This window comes from Nerophis ophidion, linkage group LG15 (assembly GCF_033978795.1).
Source record: "Nerophis ophidion isolate RoL-2023_Sa linkage group LG15, RoL_Noph_v1.0, whole genome shotgun sequence".
NCBI lineage: Eukaryota > Metazoa > Chordata > Actinopteri > Syngnathiformes > Syngnathidae > Nerophis > Nerophis ophidion.
Window position 1 is genome coordinate 11,515,267 of NC_084625.1, and position 17,645 is coordinate 11,532,911.

Below are 17,645 nucleotides of genomic sequence, written 5' to 3' on the forward strand. Positions count from 1 at the left end.
CATAAAAACATGTAGCAGAAATGCTAAAATATAATACTAATTATATAAAAACATGATAACAAACAGTTACGTATCATATGTGAGTGAAATTATATGCAGTATATTTTTATTAATGTGTGTTCACTATTCATATTGATTAACCTCATACGCAAAGTTGGCATTTATTTTGTCGTTAACGGCGTACCGTAAATATAAGTCCAAGGTGGCGCCTAAAGCACGCATGCGCAGTATGAGTCATTGCAGATTTGGATGGCATACATTTGTCCTGCACGTTGACATTGGCTCTGTACCTTCTTGTGTAAGTTCTTCTCTCCAGTGTTTTTATTTATTTATTATTTATGTGTGCACTGTGGTATGTGGTGAGGTCGCGGTATGTTGTCTCTCCTGTGTAATGTATAGATCTTTACGTGTTTGCTCACTTATGAAACGAAGCTAACATTAGCATTAGCATGTCTTACCTAAGCCACCGAGTAACTAATAAAATATATTTTAATTCGTTTTAGTAAGTACATTGGTGAATAAAACATAAACGTATTACAAAAGTTGTGCTGACTTAAACTATTATGTATCTAGTCAACTAATGTGTATTTAACTACTTAGCCCAGCTTTTTTTTATTGTTTATATTTATTATCCATCCATTTTCTACCGTTTGTCCCTCATTTATTAGCATGTATATTATTCACATGTGAATAATGCTATATAATAGAATGTATTTATATTATTCACATGTGAATAATGCTATATTATAGACTGTATGTATATTATTCACATGTGAATAATGCTATATTATAGACTGCATTTATAGTGTTCACATGTGAATAATGCTATATTATAGACTGCATTTATAGTGTTCACATGTGAATAATGCTATATTATAGACTGCATTTATAGTATTCACATGTGAATAATGCTATATAATAGACTGTATGTATATTATTCACATGTGAATAATGCTATACAATAGACTATATTTTTATTATTCACATGTGAATAATGCCATATAATAGACTGTATGTATATTATTCACATGTGAATAATGCTATACAATAGACTATATTTTTATTATTCACATGTGAATAATGCCATATAATAGACTATGTATATTATTCACTTGTGAATAATGCTATATAATAGACTATATTTTTATTATTCACATGTGAATAATGTCATATAATAGACTGTATGTATATTATTCACATGTGAATAATGCTATATTATAGACTGCATTTATAGTATTCACATGTGAATAATGCTATATTATAGACTGCATTTATAGTATTCACATGTGAATAATGCTATATAATAGACTGTATGTATATTATTCACATGTGAATAATGCTATATAATAGACTATATTTTTATTATTCACATGTGAATGATGCCATATAATAGACTGTATGTATATTATTCACATGTGAATAATGCTATATAATAGACTGTATGTATATTATTCACATGTGAATAATCAATCAATCAATCAATGTTTTTTTATATAGCCCTAAATCAATAGTGTGTCAAAGGGCTGCAGAAACCACAACACAAACCACAACAACATCCTCGGTAGAGCCCACATAAGGGCAAGGAAAGCTCACCCCAGTGGGACGTCGGTGACAGTGACAATGATAACTATGAGAAACCTTGGAGAGGACCGCATATGTGGGCAACCCCCCGCCCTCTAGGGGACTGAAAGCAATGGATGTCGAGCAGGTCTAACATGATACTGTGAAAGTTCAATCCATAGTGGATCCAACACAACCGCGAGCGTCCAGTCCAAAGTGGATCCAACACAGTAGTGAGAGTCCCGTCCATAGTGGAGCCAACAGGAAACCATCCCAAGCGGAGGCGGATCAGCAGTGCAGAGATGTCCCCGGCCAATACACAGGCGAGCGGTCCATCCTGGGTCCCGATTCTGGACGAGCGGTCCATCCTGGATCCCGACTCTGGACAGCCAGTACTTCATCAATGGCCACCGGACCGGACCCCCTCCACAAGGGAGAGTGGGACAGAGGAGAAAAAGAAAAGAAACGGCAGATCAACTGGTCTAAAAAGGGGGTCTATTTAAAGGCTAGAGTATACAAATGAGTTTTAAGGTGAGACTTAAATGCTTCTACTGAGGTGGCATCTCGAACTGTTACCGGGAGGGCATTCCAGAGTACTGGAGCCCGAACGGAAAACGCTCTATAGCCCGCGGATTTTTTTTTGGCTCTGGGAATCACTAAAAAGCCAGAGTCTTTTGAACGCAGATTTCTTGCCGGGACATATGGTACAATACAATCGGCAAGATAGGATGGAGCTAGACCGTGTAGTATTTTATACGTAAGTAGTAAAACCTTAAAGTCACATCTTAAGTGCACAGGAAGCCAGTGCAGGTGAGCCAGTACAGGCGTAATGTGATCAAACTTTCTTGTTCTTGTCAAAAGTCTAGCAGCCTCATTTTGTACCAACTGTAATCTTTTAATGCTAGACATGGGGAGACCCGAAAATAATAAGTTTCAGTAATCGAGACGAGACGTAACAAACGCATGGATAATGATCTCGGCGTATAATAATAGACTGTATTTATATTATTCACATGTAAAAAATACCTAAGTGTTTATTGTTTATTGTGAGCAAACAGTGGTGCTGAATTCCCCCAAGGGATCAATAAAGTAATTTCTATTCTGTCTATTCTATTCACTTATATTACATTGTTTTGTAAACACAAATGTCAAGCAGCAACACCCCAGTCAGAAAGAATTGTTATCATCCTATTCTCCAGTGTAATTAATGCCTGTCTATGTTACAAAGTAAATACTGCTATGATGTCAACCTTGTTCTGTGTGTGTATGTTGCTTACATTAGATTGGACAGGATGGGATCTTCAATGTCTTCACCTGCTGCTCCTACAGTTCGTGCAGAGGCAATGATGGTCGCCCCTCCACAAAGTTGTCCTATGCACAAAGAGGATCAGCCTGTTAAAGGTGACATTGCACAACAAGACTATTGTTTTCATACGTGGTAGCAGTGTTAATGTTGTTGATTACAAGGTTCGGTCTTAGTTATCGCCAACGACCTTTTTTACCTAGACTAATATATATATATATATATATTAGGGCTGCAAATCTTTGGGTGTCCCACGGTTCGATTCAATATCGATTCTTGGGGTCACGATTCGATTCAAAATCTATTTTTTTTCCAATTCTTCACGATTTTCGATTCAAAAACAATTTTTTCCCGATTTAAAATGATTCTCTATTCATTCAATACATAGGATTTCAGCAGGATCTACCCCAGTCTGCTGACATGCAAGCAGAGTAGTAGATTTTTGTAAAAAGCTTTTATAACTGTAAAGGACAATGATTTATCAACTGATTGCAATAATGTAAATGTCTTCTAACTATCAAACGAACCAAAAATATGACTTATTTTGTCTTTGTAAAAATATTGGACACAGTGTGTTGTCAAGCTTATGAGATGCGCCACTTGTTCTTTTTTTAATTTTTATAAATGTCTAATGATAATGTCAATGAGGGATTTGTATTTACCGCTATGCTGAAATTATAACTAATATTGATACAGTTGTTGATAATCATTTTTATTTCACTACTTTTGGTTTGTTCTGAGTCTTGTTTGTGTCTTCTCTCAATTGCTCTGCTTATTGCAGTTCTCAGTGTTGCTGGGTCAGGTTTGGTTTTGGAATTGGATTGCATTGTTATGGTATTGCTGTGTATTGTTTTTTTTGATTGATTAAAAAAAAAAAGAAAATTTATTTTCAAAAAATAATCGATTTTTTAAAAATGAGAATCGATTCTGAATCGCACAACGTGAGAATCGCGATTCAAATTCGAATAGATTTTTTCCCACACCCCTTATATATATATATATATATATATATATATATATATATATATATATATAATAATATATATATATATATATATATATATATATATATATATATATATATATACACATACACATACATATTTAAGATGCGTTCCGGACGCATTTCTGTTTAGACTGAAGTCACATTTGAAAAGATCGGATTCAGACTACCTCCTGATGTGGCCTGAATCTGATACGATTAGATCAGGTTTGAATCACTTTGACCAGACAGTCAAAAAAGAATATCGGATCAGTGTCAGTTGAATGCAAAAAAAAATCAGATTAGGACTGCAGTGTGTACAGGGCCAATGACAGTCTCTCACTGGTTATTGGGGTCGGGGCCATCGGCGTTGGCGAGTCAGGAAGTGAACTGATAGAATTAGCGTCTGTGTGAGGCTGTTTTCTTCTGGTATAGCTGGTGGTTTTATTTACTATTGCACTGGTAAAACCTTAATATAATGTTGCACTATTGCTGGCGTTGTTTTTTGCATTTATTCTAAATTTTCTCCAGAGAAATTGCTTTAATGTATCACTGTATCACATCACTGACAACCAGGTAGCTATCTTTAATGTCCTGGAATGGTGATGGGTCTACTTTGGTTACGTGACTATCTCTCAAGTTTTTTAACAGTTGTGAGCATTTATTTCAGTATATACCACCTTTTAACCAGCAACAGGCGCTGTTGCATCAGCCTTGCCTCACATAAGATAGATAGACTTTTTATTATCTCTCAATGGCAACATAGCGACCTCATTGAAATTGCATTAATATTTTTAGTAGTCGCTCGAGTTGCCCACAAGCAGAGAGAGTGACATGAGGAGTGGTTGGGCAAAACTCCAACAATGTTAACTATTGAGACTGTGAATTAAGCCTGCAGTTTATCAATCAATCAATCAATCAATCAATGTTTATTTATATAGCCCCAAATCACAAATGTCTCAAAGGACTGCACAAATCATTACGACTACAACATCCTCGGAAGAACCCACAAAAGGGCAAGGAAAACTCACACCCAATGGGCAGAGAGAATTCACATCCAGTGGGACGCCAGTGACAATGCTGACTATGAGAAACCTTGGAGAGGACCTCAGATGTGGGCAACCCCCCCTCTCTAGGGGACCGAAAGCAATGGATGTCGAGCGGGTTATCTTTAGTTGTTTTCACAATTGTAGAATTAAAGGCCTACTGAAAGCCACTACTACCCACCACGCAGTCTGATAGTTTATATATCAATGATGAAATATTAACATTGCAACACATGCCAATACGGCCTTTTTAGTTTACTAAATTGCAATTTTCAATTTCCCGGGAGTTTTTTTCTTGAAAACGTCGCGTAATGATGACGTGTACGCGTGACGTCACAGGCTGTTAGGAAGTATGAGCGCTGCACACACACACAGCTAAAAGTTGCCTGCTTTAACGGCATAATTACACAGTATTTTGAAGATCTGTGTTGCTAAATCTTTTGCAATTTGTTCAATTAATAATGGAGAAGTCAAAGTAGAAAGATGGATTTGGGAAGCTTTAGCCTTTAGCCACACAAACACACGTTGATTCCTTGTTTAAAATTCCTGGAGGTGAAACTTTACTGGGGATCAGAGCGCGGTCAAGCGAACATGGATCCCCTACCGAATGATAACCAGCAGGTTTCGGTGAGAAAATTGTGGTAAAAAGTCGCTTCTTACCGGAGATCAGCTGAGCTTGCCCCGTCCATAAAGCTGCCGTCGATTTCGCTGAGACATTGGCATCAAGACACCCGTGGACAAACCCCTCTGACTATCAGGTACTGTTAAACTCACTAAAACACTAGCAACACAACAGAAAGATAAGGGATTTCCCAGAATTATCCTAGTAAATGTGTCTAAAAACATTGGAATCCGTCCCAATGCAATCGCCTTTTTTTTTTTCCTAGTCCGTCGCTATCAATATCCTCAAACACAAATCTTTCATTCTTGCTCAAATTAATGGGGAAATTGTCGTTTTCTCTGTCCGAATAGCTGTTTTTGTTGGAGGCTCCCATTAGAAACAATGTGAATATGTGAGGAGCCATCGACATGTGACGTCATCGTCTGCTACTTCCGGTAAAGGCAGGGCTTTTCTGTTAGCACCAAAAGTTACAAACTTTATTGTGGATGTTCTCTACTAAATCCTTTCAGCAAAAATATGGCAATATCGCGAAATGATCAAGTATGACACATAGAATGGACCTGCTATCCCAGTTTAAATAATAAAATCTCATTTCAGTAGGCCTTTAATACTGTTACCTCTAAAGTTGTGCAGCATTAAATGAGAGTTTTGGTGACTGTGGTATGATTGAGTCTTTACGAATGCGCTCTGTGATGAGGGATTTAAGTGAATCGATTCAGTTTGGTGAGTGACCCGTAGGCAGCCTAGTCAATAAAAAGAATCACGTTTACAATCGCTAGTAAATATCTAGTCAACGACAACTGCGGGTGCTCCTGCAGGACACCCTGCCCTTAGCGATTTTTGGAAGAGACTTACACACCTGGCCCTTGGGAGGAGCTATAATTCAAACAAAACACTGTCAGCACACTGTTCAGCAATAAGTTGCTCAACCTGACAACCCGAAAGAGCAGATTTGTCATTTTTCAAGCTAACACACAAAGAAAGACAGCTGTGTGAGATATACACATTCTAGATTTATAATACTGCTTGCCGTATTTAATAGGCAGGACATTGGCCAATAGGCAAATTGTGCACACTTGGTGTAGCTATACAGTAATACATAAATAAAACAAAATAAAATAAAATTAGTTTGTCATTTATTATTATTATTATTACTCATTTAAAAAAATGCTTAATTTCAGCTAAAATGATGAACAGTAAGATTGGTGTGAAATGTACTTTCTGATATTGTCATGGGGTGCTGGTCTTGTTGTGTATTTAGTTTTTGAGATGCTCTGCAATTAACCCTAATAAAAGTGGTTTCAACACTCTTTCAAAGATTCGTTATCCTTTATACTTTCTATTTTAGTCTACGAAATTTACTGTAATTTTAGTCGACTGAAATGTTGAGGAATTTAGTCAACTAAAACTAAATCAATTTAGATGACTGAAACTTAAAATACATATTTGTCAAAAGACTATGATTGAAACTAAATTAAAAACTGCTGTCAAAATGAACACTGCATGGTACTAAAGAAAAAACGATATTTCAATTGTCTGTTTTTCTGCAGTCTCTCCGCCACCAGAATGCCCCATGCACCAAGCACAGCCTGTTGTCGGTAGGTAAAAGTATGAATTCTATAAGTTTGTCTGGGAATTTAAATACATCTCACAATCAGAATGAGGGACCAAACAAGGCTGTCTAAATCAGTGTTGGGCCGCAAGCTTATAGGGAAGTTTCTTAAGCGCAAAAAATATGACTACAATGTGGAAGCTGTATACTTATTTGCACTTTAATTTTATGGACATATTATGTGATTAACGTATTTTCATTTATTATTATATAATTTGAAATGATTAATTTTCTTATGAATTGTATTTCATTACTAATTATTTTTGTAATCAGCCTGACCTAAGCCTTGATAATGATCTTTGTGATTAACACATGGTTAGATATAATTATTGAATACGATTGAAATCATGCGTAAGATCACTTGTTCTGTGTTAATATTTGAGTGGGTCCTGGGTCCCTCTGGAGCGGAAAAATTGGGACCTGAGGTCAAAAAGGTTAAGAACCCCTGGTCTAAATGAATCCTTGTTAAATGCTAAAATATCCGTGGTGGAAAAAGGGCCAATATCATATTTTTGAATTTGTTGTGCTTGCAGTTTCTCCGCCATCAGAGTGTCCGATGCACAAAGCAGAAGGCGGTCCAGCTCACCAAGATCGAGCCTATGACTATGTGGAGTGTCCCATGAAAGCCGCAGCAGGCTTGAATAGTGACATCGACCCGACAAACATGGTAATTGAAACATTTACTCCCACAAATTCCTAGTTTGATAGTTTTTATTTGAATTTCGACGATATAAATGAGCTACAGTCCCACGCCTAATCATTCCTTAAATTCTGCAGCTTTTCGACGTCGCAAATATATTCTTTTTAAAGGTGCCATATGTAATAATTTCATGTCAAGTCATCATTAAATGGCCCTGATATGTCAAAAGGCATTAATAATTCATGTTCTTTTCAAATACCTTTATAACTGATAACGGTAGTTCATTCGGGATATGTTCATTTTAAAATTTGATTTACAGCCCCGAAATCCTGTTATTGTTTTCATTTCGATGCTCCGCCCTCCACGGTTTGACCAATTAAAAAGTCTGAGTGTGTCAAATCCAGGTTTCCAGTTACCAGACACCATCTTCGTCGAGCTACTGCCACTGGTAAAGTTACTAAACATGTCAGACTTGAGTAAATCTAAAAGGCGTCGTTACGATTCTCAACTCATTCACGACAAAGCCAGGAACAAAACAAGGATTTGTATCGGGGATGCCTTTGAAAGATGGAGACGAGTGAAGGCGGAGAAGATTCTTTCATCTGACGCCAAACTTGCTAATTTCCTCCTTGATAAATAACTCAGGCATTTATGTTGTCTTTATTACTTGCAATAAATGAAAACGGACATCTGGTAAGTAAAATGTATTGTCTAATACGGTCTATGATCTTGTTTAACAAAGCTAGTATGTTCATGCAACGGATGCTTAGGAGCGAAGCACCATCACACTTGTGTAGCTTAGCATGATACATCGACATACAGGCTAACAGGGAAATATATGCTCGTTATCCTGTATGTTGATGTCATCCTAGTGACAGGAAAAAATATATTTTCGACAAATAAAACCTATGTGGTTATGGGTAGTGTCAGTGCCTAATGCGTTCCAACATTAGCACGGCTAATTGCGGTTTCTGGTACTGTATGTGCATCTGGCACATGTAATGATTTTCTATTTTGTGTATTGACATGGTAGTAGGCTATATGATTTATGCGTAACGTGGGCTGGCTCATAGAATAGCACTCTGCACTGAAAGATGGTGATGTGCGTACATGGAAGAGAATGCAGTGCGTCGGGTTGGATGCAACATGGAGATATGTTGAATGAAATGTGGCGGTAATTTTACTGTTGCTCTTGGCTTGCCATCAAAGTAGGCTTATGCCATATATAATATATTATTATATATAATTATTTTGATGGTGGTCGGTGCGGTCAAACTAGGCATTTTAGCAGGATAATCCCAACAACCTGGCACCACTCCCAACAAAACGATTGCGGCGTAACTTAACAAATACATTTGGCTAATTGACATCAGTAAAATGTGGCGAAATAACTTAGTACACCATCTTGAGAGAAGCATAAACAAGAGAAACCTACACCGTAGGACTCCACGAGTGCCATTTGAAGTTCCCTGGAGTAGGATTCGGATTCGGCTGCGTATCTGGCAACCTCTTTGACAGAGATTGCAGTACCAATTCTGGCCACATTACTACATATGGCATCTCAATGGATAATTTATATAGTTTGGCCTAAATTAAGTGTTAAATTAAGTGTTATTTTTGTCTTATATGTATTTGTTTTGTTATGGTGATCGCTAAAGATATTCACCATACAGGACTTCCGTTTCCGAGTTAAGGGTGAACAATGGTAACCACAAGGTGGCTTATCTTGGCGCTATTTTTGCCGTGACAATCAAGCCAACTAACTTTTTGCTTCTTCAACTCTTGCCTCGCCAATATCACGTCTCCATATTGGGGAGCCTTTGATTTGAGCAATGTCAAAAGAGGAGAAGTACCAGTACTGGCGGTTCACTTAATGCTAACAAGACTGCTGTCAGCTATAACTGCTATAACAACACAGTTAATGGTCGTAGCTGCGACTGTGAAGTTGACCCAAGTTTTTTGCAGAACGGTTTACTCCTGTGATTTCAGCACATGGAAGCCCAATATTAACATTAGGTTGTGTTGTAGTGGGTTGGAGCAGTGGTTCTCAACCTTTTTTCAGTGATGTACCCCCTGTGAAAATGTTTTTAATTCAAGTACCCCCTAATCAGAAAAAAACATTTTGGGTTGAAAAAAGGAGATAAATAAGTAAAATATAGCACAACGTCATCAGTTTCTGATTTATTAAATTGTATAACTGTGCAAAATGTTGCTCATTTGTGGTCTTTCTTGAACTAGTTGGAAAAAAGATAAGAATAACTAAAAACTTGTTGAAAAATAAACATCCATCCATCCATTTTCTACCGCTTATTCCCTTTCGGAGTCACAAGTGATTCAATTATAAATAAAGATTTCTACACATAGAAGTAATCATCAACTCAAAGGGCCCTCGTTGGGGATTGTAATAGAGATCCACCTGGATTCATGAACTTAATTCTAAACATTTCTTTAGAAAAAAAGAAATCTTTAACGTCAATATTTGACGTGGATGCCTTTAAAAAAAAGGCTTAAAAACCTATCTTTTAAAAAAAACATTTTTATAGACATACATACTGGTTCTAGCTATTGGGCTGTTTCTGGTTTTATATTTTATTTATTTTTTATCTTTTTATTATTATTTTTACAATGTTTTTACACTGTGGCACTTTGAGGTTGTTTGCAAAACGTAAAGTGCTTTTTACAAATAAAATCTATTATTATTATTATTATATTTATGGAACATGTCCACAAAAAAATCTAGCTGTCAACACTGAATATTGCATTTTTGCATTTCTTGTCACAATTTATGAACTTACGTTCATATTTTGTTAAAGTATTATTCAATAAATATAATTTAAAAGGATTTTTGAATTGTTACTATTTGTAGAATATTTAAAAAAAAATTTCACGTACCCCTTGGCATACTTTCAAGTACCCCCAAGGGTACGCGTACCCCCATTTGAGAACCACTGGCTTGGAGGATCCTCCAGGCTACCAGTGAGTACCGTAGTCTACAGTGGAACACAGTCAAGGCTATTATATTGTGTAAATCTGGTGTAAACGTAACTATATGTCTGTTATTTCATGTTTTAGAGGGCTCTACTTATGTAAAAAAAACATTTAGACGTAGAAAGTAATTTTTTAATGCGCTTAACTATGAATATATTTGATTTATTAATAAAATAAACTTCATTCCAAATTGTTCCCCACGGTCAGGAATTAGCCTTGATAAACGAGTGACGCCTGCAATAGGAAGACAGAAACCATTAACCAAATTATACTATAATACAACATTCATTTCCACCGCACATTATTTGGGTGTGCCAAAGGGACCGTTAGGATCTGGATAAATGGGCTAATGCAGGATTTTGTTGTACAGTTTATGTAAATAATGATGTTTCCATTTTGGCAGTGATTCGGCCTTGGTGAGGTCTGCATTCGAATGCAACTTTCAGGCAGCATCATTATTATTTATTTATATACATTGCATGCGTTTTTGTGGGTTAGTTAAACTGCGGTATCAACTGTGAAGCTGCTTTTTACGTGTTTGATTTGATTACCTAACTTGCTGTTCCTTCATTAAATTATTATTGTTAAAAATCATACCAAAATTGTCACCTTGAGTTCCTTGTGTAATAATAAAAGTTTATACATTGTTGCCCGGGAAAATTCCTTGTCTGTTATTCTGGTTCTATAACCTTTTTGACAGGTCCTTCAGATGCTACTGTAAATAAGATAAGTAAATCTATCCTATGTCCTTACCAAGTGCAACTAACCAAAGAGGGGGGAGCTGCTTTAACGTTCAGGGTTTAGATCAGGGCTATTCAGCTACATAATGAAGAGGGCCGCAGTTTCAAAAGCCCAAGGGCTCAGCAGCCAGACATTGAAATGTGGATGTTTTGTCAGAAATTGCCGCCGCCGGTCATATTCCTTTGAGACTGCGTTTACGTAATTACAAAGTAAACACATCGGCTTTCACAGTGCACTGTCAATAAGTTAATTTCTCTGCCCTCGCGACTCGTTTCCAGCGTGTGCCGCTAGATAGTTAACACCATGAAGAAACAAGAGCTCCAAAAGTTTTGAGGATTGATGTTCCATTCTTTGAAGTATTTTCCTTCTTCAGTTTTATTTCTTGACATTTCTTCTTTCATTTAGGTTTGTAAGACTGAAAATATAAACATAGAATAAACATTACAAAGTATAATGTCCATTGTGTATTTTACATGTATCAAAAAAAGGTTTAGCATTAATACATTCACACAATAAACTACAGATGTTTAAAAATTGCACACAATGTATGTGACTCATCACAATTAAACCTAAGGCATAGTGATATTCCCACTACTTGTCAAATTTAGCGCTACATATATTAAACAAGCTTTGGTGGCTAGAGTTACAAGATCACAAATACAGAAGACTTCATCAAATCAGCAATTTCAATACAAAACAAACGGTCTTCATTTCACAGTATCTACTTAAAAAGACTTGAACGAGTGTCGTGATGAAGCTCACGCATGTGAATTTTTTACGGTTGTTGCTGCTTGTTTAGAACATTGTGTCCGTCGCTTAAACGGTCCGACCGGAAACAATGACTCGAGCACTTGCTTGGGGCAGAACATCCAGTCGTTAAAAGTCTAGTTTTCGCAATTTATTTAGATTTTTATAAAGGGTCAATTGCCATTTTTGGTTCGAATGATTAGTCTTATACTCACCCCACTGCTGCTTCTTTGTGACACATATGCCTGGCTTTTGCCCGCCCTATGGTTACGGGAGTACCGCATACATGAGCATCCCTAGTTTGAATGGTTTCACTAAGCTTAGTTGGGGGATCCGGCTAGCCAGTAAATAGGCCTGGTTTAGACCCTTGCGCATAGTCGGTTCAAGTGTACCTAATAGAGTCTTATTAGATTGTTCTAATTGTCGTTTCTCCACATGTGCACAGATGCCTCCTCCTAACCAAACGCCCGCTGCGGACCAGCCGTTCGAGTTGTCCCTCTCTCGAGAGGAGTCCTCCATTCCGCGCCATGGCGCAGAGAAGAACTGGGTGTACCCGTCTGAGCAGATGTTCTGGAATGCCATGCTGAGAAAGGGGTCAGTTTATGAAGCAGCCATGTTAATGATACAAAAGGATGAAGCGTTGCAAAGGAAGCAGGCTAACGAGAAGCACGATTACCATTGATGTTGTGTGTTTGAACCTGCGTGAACGCCAGGTGGCGCTGGCGTGATGAAGATCTTGCCTCCGAGGACATGAACCACATCATCAAGATCCACAACAAAAACAACGAGCAGGCCTGGCAGGAGATCTTGAAGTGGGAGGCCATGCATGCTGGGTGAGATCAATAAGAAAACCATGAACAAAGAGAAAGCAATCCTCCGCATTCGGATCAAATCGATCTCAGACGTATTCCTACTGTCCTATTTTCCACAGAGAATGTCCATGTGGTCCAACCTTGAAGAGGTTTGGCGGTAAAGCCAAAGAATACTCCCCTCGTGCTCGCTTACGCCACTGGATGGGGTAGGTTCATTCACGATTAATGATACACAGTACATTAGGATGAACGATATCAGACATTAAATTTCATGAAATAATATAATTTAATGAATTAGGAATCAATAATGTCACACTGATTTTTTTATTAAACAATATAAACACATAGATAGCATCAATGATATCAGACTTTGTTCTTCTTGCACAGTAGAAATTAATAAATTAGCATCGCTGATATCAGACACTGGTTTTTCATGAAACAATGTAAATAAATAGAAAAGGATCAATGATATTATGCATTTGTTATTTTTAAACATGTAGTGTATGCTTAATGAAAACAAGTGTCATTTATATGATATAAATTAGGATTAATGATATAACTGAACATTTAGGAGCCATGATATCAGACACTAGATTTCATTAAATATACAAAAATAAATTGGTGTCAGTGATCCCAGACACTCGTTTTTATTAAGCAATAGAAAGTAAAAATGTTTTAGTTAAAGGCCTACTGAAATGAGATTTTCTCATTTAAACGGGGATAGCAGGTCCATTCTGTGTGTCATACTTGATCATTTCGCGATATTGCCATATTTTTGCTGAAAGGATTTAGTAGAGAACATCGACGATAAAGTTCGCAACTTTTGGTCGCTAATAAAAAAGCCTTGCCTTTACCGGAAGTAACAGACGATGACGTCACCGGTGTGAGGGCTCCTCACATCCTCACATTGTTTATAATGTGAGCCTCCAGCGTCAAGAGCTATTCGGACCGAGAAAGCGACAATTTCACCATTAATTTGAGCGAGGATGAAAGATTCGTGGATGAGGATATTGATAGTGAAGGACTGGGAAAAAAAAAAAAAGGCGTTGCATTGGGAGCGATTCAGGTGTTTTTAGACACATTTACTAGGATAATTCTGGGAAATCCCTTATTTTTCTATTGTGTTGCTAGTGTTTTAGGGAGTTTAATAGTACCTGATAGTCGGAGTAGGGGTGTGTCCACGGGTGTGTTGACGCCAGTCTCTGAGAGAAGTCACGGCAACTGCATGGACGGCGCAAGCTCCGCTGATCTCCGGTAAGAGGCGACTTTTTACCACAATTTTCTCACCGAAACCTGCCGGTTGACAAGATCCATAGTAAAGCTTGACCTCCGGGAATTTCAAACAAGGAAACACCGTGTGTTTGTGTGGTTAAAGGCTAAAGCTTCCCACCTCCATTTTTCTACTTTGACTTCTCCATTATTAATTGAACAAATAGCAAAAGATTCAGCAGCACAGATGTCCAAAATACTGTGTAATTGCGCGATGAAAAGAGACGACTTTTAGCCGTAAAGTGGGCTGGCTAATATGTCCCCTCCAACCAATAACGTCACAAACACGCGTCATAATTCCGCAACGTTTTCAACAGGAAACTCCGCGGGAAATTTTAAATTGTAATTTAGTAAACTAAACCGGCCGTATTGGCATGTGTTGCAATGTTAATATTTCATCATTGATATATAAACTATCAGACTGCGTGGTCGGTAGTAGTGGGTTTCTGTAGGCCTTTAAATAATAAAAACAAGTAATTTAGGATCAGTGAAATCAAAAGTGGTTTTATTGAGCAATATAAATTAGTATATTAGGATCAATGATGTCAGACACTGATTTTCATGAAACAATATAAATTAATAAATGAGGATAAATGATATCAGACACCGACCTACACCAAGGGGTAGGTTGATTGGTAACACTAAATTGGCCCTAGTGTGTGAATGCTGTCTGTCTATCTGTGTTGGCCCTGTGATGAGGTGGCGACTTGTCCAGGGTGTACCCCGCCTACCGCCCGAATGGAGCTGAGATAGGCTCCAGCGACCCCAAAAGGGACAAGCGTTAGAAAATCAATGGATGGATGGGTATCAGATCCTGATTGGTATACTCATTACCGGTGTCACACATATCATTTATGTAAACAAAGGACCATTTATTTTGAAAGAAAAACATCCAATTTTTTTTTTGTATTAAAAAAAAAAAGTATATATATAAATATATATATTGTACATTTTTTTAACAAACACATTTTGACATCTTAGTTGTTTATTTACACCTAACTATTTCAACATGACACATTGTCTTCTGATGTATTTGACACAATCATACCGTCAGATCTATTAATATTTGATGATGTAATCAAGCAAAACACGAGCAATCATTAAGCGTGTAAAAGTTTTGGCCTTTTGCCCTTGCAGCTACGAGCTTCCCTTCGACCGCCACGACTGGATCATCGATCGCTGCGGGACGGAGGTGCGCTACGTCATCGACTACTACGACGGCGAGATCAACAAAGACACATACCAGTTCTCCATCTTGGACGTGCGTCCAGCCTTTGACTCTTTAAATGCCGTGTGGGACCGCATGAAGGTGGCCTGGTGGCGCTGGACCTCCTGAACGCCGCCCATCGGGCTTTTATTGTTGTTGCTGCGTGTGAAACATCACAGCTCGTAAGAAACGCAACCTCAACCAATCACGTCTTTTGGACTCGTTTAAACCGCCTTGTTATATTTATTGCATCAAATGTGGGCAGTCCTTTCTCTCCAAACATTTCAGGTGCTGATATTCAAAAAGAAAAGCTTGTCTTCAAAGCAGGGTGCTGTTGAATAAAGAACAAGAGCATGAGGTATTTTGTTGTTTATATCCAGATCACTTTTGATACCAGTATTGGCCGATACCGATATTGACAGGAGTCAAACAAAAATACTTGTATTATTGTGGATGTTTCATCAAGTGAAATGAGTCAGAGAACAATGGTAGGTAAAAAAAACCCCCACCAACCTATCTTATTATTAACCGTCTGGAATTGATTTATGCTGTTTTTATGTTAAAGTGGAGAAGGAATTGTTTATTTTTCGGTGACTAGTGTCCACAATAATTTGTAAAGTTAAGCTCTTGGTGCAGTAAGTCAAATGATGCGGACACGTTTGTTACTGGATACTTTCTAATAAGCATCTGCCTTGGAGACTGTATGCGGAAGTTATACGCAACAGTAATTACAAACCCTGTTTCAATATGAGTTGGGAAATTGTGTTAGATGTAAATATAAACGGAATACAATGATTTGCAAATCATTTTCAACCCATATTCAGTTGAATATGCTACAAAGACAACATATTTGATGTTCAAACTGATAAACCTTTTTTTTTTGCAAATACTCATTAACTTTAGAATTTGATGCCAGCAACACGTGACAAAGAAGTTGGGAAAGATGTCAATAAATACTAATAAAGTTGGGAAATGCTCATCAAACACTTATTTGGAACATCCTACAGGTGTGCAGGCTAATTGGGAACAGGTGGGTGCCATGATTGGGTAAAAAGCAGCTTCCATGAAATGCTAAGTAATTCAGAAACAAGGATGGAGCGAGGGTCACCAATTTGTAAGCAAATTGTCGAACAGTTTTAGAACAACATTTCTCAACGAGCTATTGCAAGGAATTTAGGGATTTTACCATCTACGGTCCGTAAAATCATCAAAAAGTTCAGAGAATCTGGAACAATCACTGCACGTAAGCGATGATATTACGGACCTTTGATCCCTCAGGCGGTACTGCATAAAAAATCAACATCAGTGAGTGAAAGATATCACCACATGGGCTCAGGAACACCTCATAAAACCACTGTCAGTAAGTACAGTTGGTCGCTACATCTGTAAGTGCAAGTTAAACCTCTGCTATGCAAAGCAAAACCCATTTATCAACACCAAGGTACGCCGCTGGCAAAGTGGAAAGGTGTTTTGTGGTATGACGAGTCCACATTTCAAATTATATTTGGAAACAGGACGTGGTGTCCTCCGGAACAAAGAGGAAAATAACCATCCGGATTGTTGTAGGCGCAATGTTCAAAAGCCAGCATCTGTGATGGTATGGGGGTGTATTAGTGCCCAAGGCATGGGTAACTTACACATCTGTGAAGGCACCATTGATGCTGAAGGGTACATACAGGTTCTGGAGCAGCATATATTGTCATCCAAGCAACGTTATCATGGACGCCCCTGCTTATTTCAGCAAGACAATGCCAAGCCATGTGTTACAACAGCGTGGTTTCGTAGTAAAATAGTGCGGGTACTTTACTGGCCCGCCTGCCATCCAGACCTGTCTCCCATCGAAAATGTGTGGCGCATTATGAAGCGTAAAATACGACGGCGGAGACCCCGGACTGTTGAACGACTGAAGCTCTACGTAAAATAAGAATGGGAAAAAATTCCACTTTCAAAGCTTCAACAATTAGTTTCCTCAGTTCCCAAACGTTTATTGAGTGTTGTTAAAAGAAAAGGTGATGTAACACAGTGGTGAACATGCCCTTTCCCAACTACTTTGGCACGTGTTGCAGCCATGAAATTCTAAGTTAATTATTATTTGCAAAAAAAAAAAATCAAGTTT

The 17,645-nt window shown here is 37.8% G+C and overlaps 1 protein-coding gene across 1 annotated transcript; it reads left to right on the forward strand.

The window, feature by feature from the left end:
• Positions 1-201: 201 nt before the first annotated feature.
• On the forward strand, positions 202-15,890 carry LOC133569290 (holocytochrome c-type synthase). Its single transcript, XM_061921520.1, has 8 exons — positions 202-298; positions 2,843-2,961; positions 7,064-7,111; positions 7,659-7,792; positions 12,687-12,835; positions 12,955-13,074; positions 13,173-13,259; positions 15,460-15,890. Exons 2-8 carry the CDS (start codon positions 2,853-2,855, stop codon positions 15,656-15,658), a joined length of 846 nt encoding a protein of 281 aa, XP_061777504.1. The 5' UTR covers positions 202-298; positions 2,843-2,852; the 3' UTR covers positions 15,659-15,890.
• The last annotated feature ends 1,755 nt before the right edge of the window (positions 15,891-17,645 follow it).